The 6,133-nt window shown below is 42.1% G+C and overlaps 3 protein-coding genes across 3 annotated transcripts in view; all 3 read left to right on the top strand.

Annotated features, from left to right (window-relative positions):
- Window positions 1-1,467, top strand: part of LOC106527517 (GON-4-like protein) — a gene marked incomplete in the record, with an annotated part of 7,245 nt that extends 5,778 nt beyond the window's left edge. The window contains 5 exon segments of the mRNA XM_014022433.1: window positions 340-490; window positions 562-709; window positions 786-902; window positions 1,113-1,366; window positions 1,455-1,467. Coding sequence (XP_013877887.1) covers window positions 340-490; window positions 562-709; window positions 786-902; window positions 1,113-1,366; window positions 1,455-1,467 — 683 coding nt within the window.
- LOC106527529 (C2 calcium-dependent domain-containing protein 4C) overlaps window positions 1-6,133 on the top strand; it is a 20,604-nt gene that overhangs the window by 8,418 nt on the left and 6,053 nt on the right. The window contains exon 3 of the mRNA XM_014022445.1: window positions 1,342-1,347. The gene's annotated coding sequence lies outside the window, so the exon portion shown is untranslated. The remainder of the gene's footprint in view (window positions 1-1,341; window positions 1,348-6,133) is intronic.
- Window positions 1,342-6,061, top strand: LOC106527528 (GON-4-like protein). Its single transcript, XM_014022444.1, has 7 exons — window positions 1,342-1,889; window positions 2,027-2,116; window positions 3,643-3,849; window positions 3,930-4,073; window positions 4,217-4,476; window positions 4,830-4,932; window positions 5,008-6,061. The coding sequence occupies exons 1-7, from the start codon at window positions 1,485-1,487 to the stop codon at window positions 5,119-5,121; spliced, it is 1,323 nt and encodes a 440-aa protein (XP_013877898.1). The 5' UTR covers window positions 1,342-1,484; the 3' UTR covers window positions 5,122-6,061.

Here is a 6,133-nt window from a genome sequence, read left to right as displayed (position 1 = left end):
GCTCAAAAAGTGCTTCATAATTTTTGTTTTATGATTATATTTCAGACAGTTCATAAGGCATTTATTCATTATGTTTTGACAAAATGCAATTTGTGCAAACGTTTTAACCAAAACACTATATTTGCATATTTCTCCATATACCACTTTTGAACTAATCCTCGTTTCAGTGTGATGGGTCACATATTTGTGTGACTCTGAGTAAATATATGTTAAAGTCATAAAGACAAAGCTTTATTTAGTTTTATTGGCAAATTTTTGTTTTTTTCTCAGATTTAAGTAAAGAGATCAATGTGATGATGTCATAAATGCTGTCTTGTCTTCCTGTTTTTGTCCTGTCAGTGCGCTGCTTCCCCGTCATGCCCGCTGAGCTGGCCTGGTTATTAGCCACTCGTCCAGTCTTCCTGTACCCGGAGCTGCTGCCCTGTGCCAGCCTCGACCCTGCCATGTACTGCCCCCGCAGGACGGCGGCTTTCACTGCAGCTGAGGACTGGTAACACATGAAAAATATATCTATATACGAAGTGTGACCAGATTTAAACATTCGTCTCTTTGTTTTATCAGTCTGCTGGTTCTGGGCCTCAGGAACATGGAGGGGGCATCTGACCCACCCAAGCTCGTATCTCAGTTTCTGCTGAGGAAAACCGTGGTACAGGTCCGACGGAGAATCCTGCAGTGCTGCAGACCCGGTACACCCGACAACATTGTCAAGGTATGYCGATCAAACGCACTGCCGGTTGATTGACAGCTGTCTGAGCTCCAGGTGTTTGACTCGGGGACCTCTGCAGGCCTACAGGTACCAGCAGGTGGTGCGGTCGATGCCAGTGGCCTGTCGTCACGTGGATCCAGCGGTGAGACGACCACCTGTGGAGCGAGAGCAGCTCGTCCTGCCTCTGTGGCTCGTGGTACGACAAAACATACATCATCACTGCAAATGTCTCCCCCACTTTGTGTGGCAGCTTATTTTGTAATTTTCTGTTTGTCACCAAACCGTTGTTGGTATTTTTTTTTTGTAATTTGCAGTAGATAAAAAGTCTGGAGTACAAAAAACTGTTTGCGAAAGTACACCRTTCTGAAGTCTCAACAAAATCAAAATGTTTTGTTTTTCCTCCCAGCGAAGCCTCCCCATCATCTATCCGACCATCAAGCACTTCAACAACCCRTCTGGCCCTGCCCCAGAAGCCCCGCCCTCCTGCAGGAGAGCTAAGGTGCGTCACAGTCACCTGGCCTTCGTGCGCTCCGCCCTGGACACCTACAGCTTCCCACCTGGGACCAGATACCCGCCTCGCCTCCCCACAAACCTGGACTTTAAACGGATGGGGTTCGTCCTCCTACAGCAGCCCGTCCCCTCTCCTCCTCGTGRCTCCTCGTCTGTCTCCGAGGCTCCGCCCGACGCTCCCTCCCCTTCTTCTTCTTCTCCTCCACAATCGCTAAGTCCTCCTCGAGCCCTCCTGCAGCTCCTCCTCCTGACCAAAGCGGACAAAAGTATGGGCACTATTGAGCACATCAGACGGCACTGTCAGACGCTGGCCGGCCTGAGGAGGAGGAAGCTGTCAGCTGAACGAGGAATGAGGACGAGCGAGAGCCAAGCCCCCGTTTCTCCTGAAGGCCCCGCCTCCTTTCAGGAAACGAGCGACGAAGCCACCAGGGTTAATGACGAAGAGGAGAGGGAAGAAGAAGTGGAGGAGGAGAGTGACCTCCTCCTGGCTCTGTCTGAATCCTCACCCAGCGCGGCAGGAAGTGTCGCCAGCGAGGATGACCTATCTGATCTAAAGGAGGCGGAGTCAGAACGTGAAGAAGATGTGACGGTGATCCCGTCTAAGGCAGTATCAGAGAAAGATGATGAGGGGACGTCTTCAGATGAATCCAGAGCATCTGTCATCCAGCTGCAGGTCAAATATATATGTTTAATCATTCAGAAACACAAAACAAGAAGTGGTTTATAATCAAAATCGATCAACGCATTAACCGGGAGTGAAAACCCTGACTTGTGCTAACTGTAAACTAAAAATGAAATCTGTGTTTTTAGGAGCAGATGTCATCAGATGAAACTGAAGATGAAGAAGTTAGTCAAAGAGAGTTGGAGGACGTGATGTTTGCTCAGGACTATCTTCACAGAGTAAGACCACAGTAGTTAAACTTCAAGCATCATGGTTCATTATTTGCTTTCCTACATTTAAAAGTTAGTTGTTTTCATTCTGCTTAATTTAATTTTGGGCCTTCACCTCAAAATAGGACTTCCAAAAAAAAACATGTAAACTTGTTAAAAGCAGTTTTCTGAAGCTTTCAAAAACATTCTTTTAATTATTTATGCTTTTTATAAAATTATAATGAAATCTTACATTCCTTAAAGGGCCAATATTATGTGTTTCTCAGGTATATACTTGACACCTTCAGTTGTTATGAAAATGCTGTTTATATGTATAAATCAAAAATAAACTTGACCACATCACAGTCATTTCTAAACGCCTTGAAATTGACCTCTGTCTCTTTAAGAACCTCCTACYGCTTCTGTCACGCCCGTTTCTGCACGTCATCCCAACAKCTGCATGCCGTTTATAACCGGGAACTCTGTAGCCTGTTTTGTTGTAAAAACAATCATTAAAAAAGCAGCGTCATTTAATATCRATTTTGGAAAATGGCAACTCAGGATACAACTGAACCTTACTGTCRGACCCGGAAAGTACYTTTATMTTGGTAAGATATCMTCACATGCACAYGTCAATGTTAAGCYAATTTATTTATTACTAARATGTGGTGCAATCCAACTAAAGAGCACAGATTATAATATRAGTTAAGAATGATAACCTTTTCAATTTACATTATTACTTCCAGCAGCTATAAATACTGTTTTTCAGATTGACCTGTACGCATAATGATACACAGATGTTCTGTACCTAACTCTCAGATACTACTGTGAAGTTTAACCCTAAACCAGACACTAACAAAACAAAACATTTATCTAATTAAAGCAGAGCAGAGTGGGTCTTTCACTGAAGCCAGGTTCACTGTAAAACTTTAAAAAGATGGCCTCCAAAAAGCCGACGAAAGTGGCGGAATAAAAAGAATAAGAACCRGTTTGGCTGTTTTTCAGCTTACCTGGGCAGACGACAACGGTGTTTGCGTACTTCTGTGTGTTGGAATTGCATCGTCTTTTAGTGATAATCTTGTTATTAGTCCTCTGTTAAATTCCCTTTTGTTCAGAAAGCTGTCATCCATAAAGTGACTCACACAAATACTTAAAAATATATATTAAAAAAAATATTTGGAGGGTTACTTCCAAAAATTAAATCAAACCGTTTCTTAAGAACCGTGTCGTCTTTGGCATCTTTAAAATACGTTTTCTCAAAGGCATGTTTAATCCCAAAAMGGACTGAACTGAGAAGTATTACGAGCTCAGCAAATGTGCGGTTTCACCAGTTGTTTGCTAGTTGTTGCTCAAAACAGTTGATTTYACATGATATTGCCACTTTAAATATGTTAAAATCAAATTGCTTTCTTAAAACAAAAAAGGTTTCATGTTAGGATGATTTATCTTGTGTTCCCACAGTGTCCAACCTTCCCGTTTCCTGTCCAAAAGTGATGTTTATTTTTTCCGCATCAGTCCAGATGTTCCCTCAGTGTTACTTTGTGTTTCCTGTGCAGGTATGCGAAGCGGTGAAGGAGTGCTCAGGCCTTTCCGAGCAGCTGTTGCAGATGCTGGAGGATTTTTCAGCGGCAGGGCCTTCRGGGGCATCAGGGACCCCGGAGGTGTTGTACAGGAGACTGAGTTCTGTCCTGCAGCCGTGGCCTCAGCTGCTCAAAGACTTCGCTGCCTTCCTGAACCGCAGACAGGCTCGTGGATGTGGACTGGTGGGTGGCGCTTCTCTTGCATCACAGTGACTCCGGGTGATTTAACTCGGGTACCAAATGTAAATCTTCTTCTCTGTCAGCTGTTGGAGCAGCGGTTGTTTGAACGCAGCAGAAGATTTCTCAGGCGACTGGGGCGGAACCTGGGAGAGAACTCCTTACTCTACCAGGAAGTGGTTTCTGTGCTGCAGGGAAGCTCCGCCCCCTCATCAGAAGACATTGACAAGGTATCGCTAGAAATAAAATCAAGATTGTTGCGTTTTTTTTATAATGACACAAATTCAAAACAGTGATTTACACAGGAAACTGATTTATTCAATAGTTTTTGAAGCTTTTTTTTTTTTCTTTTTCTACTGGTTTCTGCTCTCAGGTCTCGTCTCTGCTCAAGCAGCACCCAGACCTGCAGGAAGAGGTCCAAGAGTTCTTCCAGCAGCTCCACACACGCTCCTCACCTGAGGCAACCGGCTCCGAGAACACAAACGTGGACTCCACTTCCCAGAACCCTCGTGACGAGAACAGAGGATCACTTCCTGCTCACACAGGAAGTGACAATGAGGACGAGCAACACGCTGTTTGTGCCAAAAACATCACRGTGACGTCCAATGGCAAGAAGGTCGTCGTCTGGACACGGTCAGAGTTTTTATCTTTTATTTTACTTTTCACTACTTTTGATGCTTATAGAGTATGTAAGCTGTCTCATTGTTATTTTGCAAAAGGACAAATATTGGCAATAAAAACAGAAAAACCTTTTATTTTTTGTATAACACATCAACCATATTCACTGTAACTCTCGTTACACTCGTTTTGTGTAATTTTCTTTTATAGCATCTTAACTAAAAAGCAAAAAAGATGAAGATTGTTGTAATAAAATCAAACAAAGTTATTGTAAATAAAAAAAGAAACACAAACATGAGATAAAACCTTTTAAAAAGAACTGAAAGGTGTCTAGAAAGTTTAAAGCAAACTGATCTTCCTTTTTTCAGTGAGGCTGATCGCATCATCCTGACAGCCTGTCAGCAGAGAGGAGCCACCAGGAAAACGTTCAGACAAGTGTCCTCTCAGCTGGGGAATAAGACTGTCCAACAGGTGAGAGTGGGCGGGGCTTACGTGTTCATCTTGTTACGTCCTGAGCTGAGTTGTTTTTGTTTTGTTTTYCTCCAGGTGCGCTTTCGATTCCAGGATCTCATGAAGCTTTTTCACTCGGCGCCCCAAAAGTCCACTTACTGTTCCTCAAAGGGTCCGCCAACGAGCAGACGCAGCGCAGCTCCTGACTGAACAAACAGCCGAAAGAGAAGACTGATCACGAAGTGATCGTCTGCATCTGTGGAATCACAGCTGTGACGTTTCAGCTTCGGGTTTCGTCGATGTAAACACAGGCAATGAGATAAAGTTAACAGCTGTAAAATGAAACTTAAGTTGCAGYTCGAATTTATTCATTGTTYTGAGTTTATATCCAGACGACCCAGAGAAAATTTCTAAAGCAAGTCAGTTAGCTCCTCTGAGTACTGGCCTATACACAAACTAATATACTGCAATAAATTTACAATATCGCCTTCCAGCTAGGGCCCAGACTGGGATGACTGTGAACAGCTTTAATCCCAATTGCTCCAACCACTGTAAACGCCTAATTTATTTTGAGTRATGCATGACAGTTTTAAAAACTAAAGCCCCATTTAAAAACAGACTTTAAATAATTAAATCAAGGCACATCACTAATCTACATTCCACTTTAAAAGCGGTAAAACCCATAACGTCAAATATAAATCTGAGATTAGTGTTATAGTCTTTAAATTCATAAATGCCTTAAAAAGAGCTGCTGCCTCCTCAGTACAATGAAAAAGATTTTTACTGGAAACTTCAACTGTTTTGCTCTGGCAGCCAGTAGTTATTGTAGTTTATTTCAGTGGTGGGGTAAGAAATTTAAACTTTATTTAAGCAAACCCTTGAAGTCTTATTTTTTTCATTATTCAATAAAATTTTGGCAACTTGATTGTAGTACTCATGAAATCTAAGACTCAATTGACATCGGAWATTTTTATCTTCCCAATGAGCACTGAGGAGTTTGGGGGAGTTTCTTCTTGTGTTTCTTAACCTTGTCTCCGTGTTTTTGAGGAAGGATGCCCCAGCATTCTATTAAGGTTTTGAAATGTTTGTTTATTCATATTGAATATGAAGAAAAAAATTAAAGTGAAATTCAATAAAGAATTTTTTTTACGTTCCTAAAATTTTTTCATGTTTTCTGTTGTGTACAACCAAATTATTGTCTTTTTAAATTGTGTATAATATG

The sequence above is a fragment of the Austrofundulus limnaeus genome, unplaced genomic scaffold (genome assembly GCF_001266775.1).
Source record: "Austrofundulus limnaeus strain Quisiro unplaced genomic scaffold, Austrofundulus_limnaeus-1.0 Scaffold330, whole genome shotgun sequence".
NCBI lineage: Eukaryota > Metazoa > Chordata > Actinopteri > Cyprinodontiformes > Rivulidae > Austrofundulus > Austrofundulus limnaeus.
This window is presented reverse-complemented; position numbering and strand designations above follow the sequence as displayed.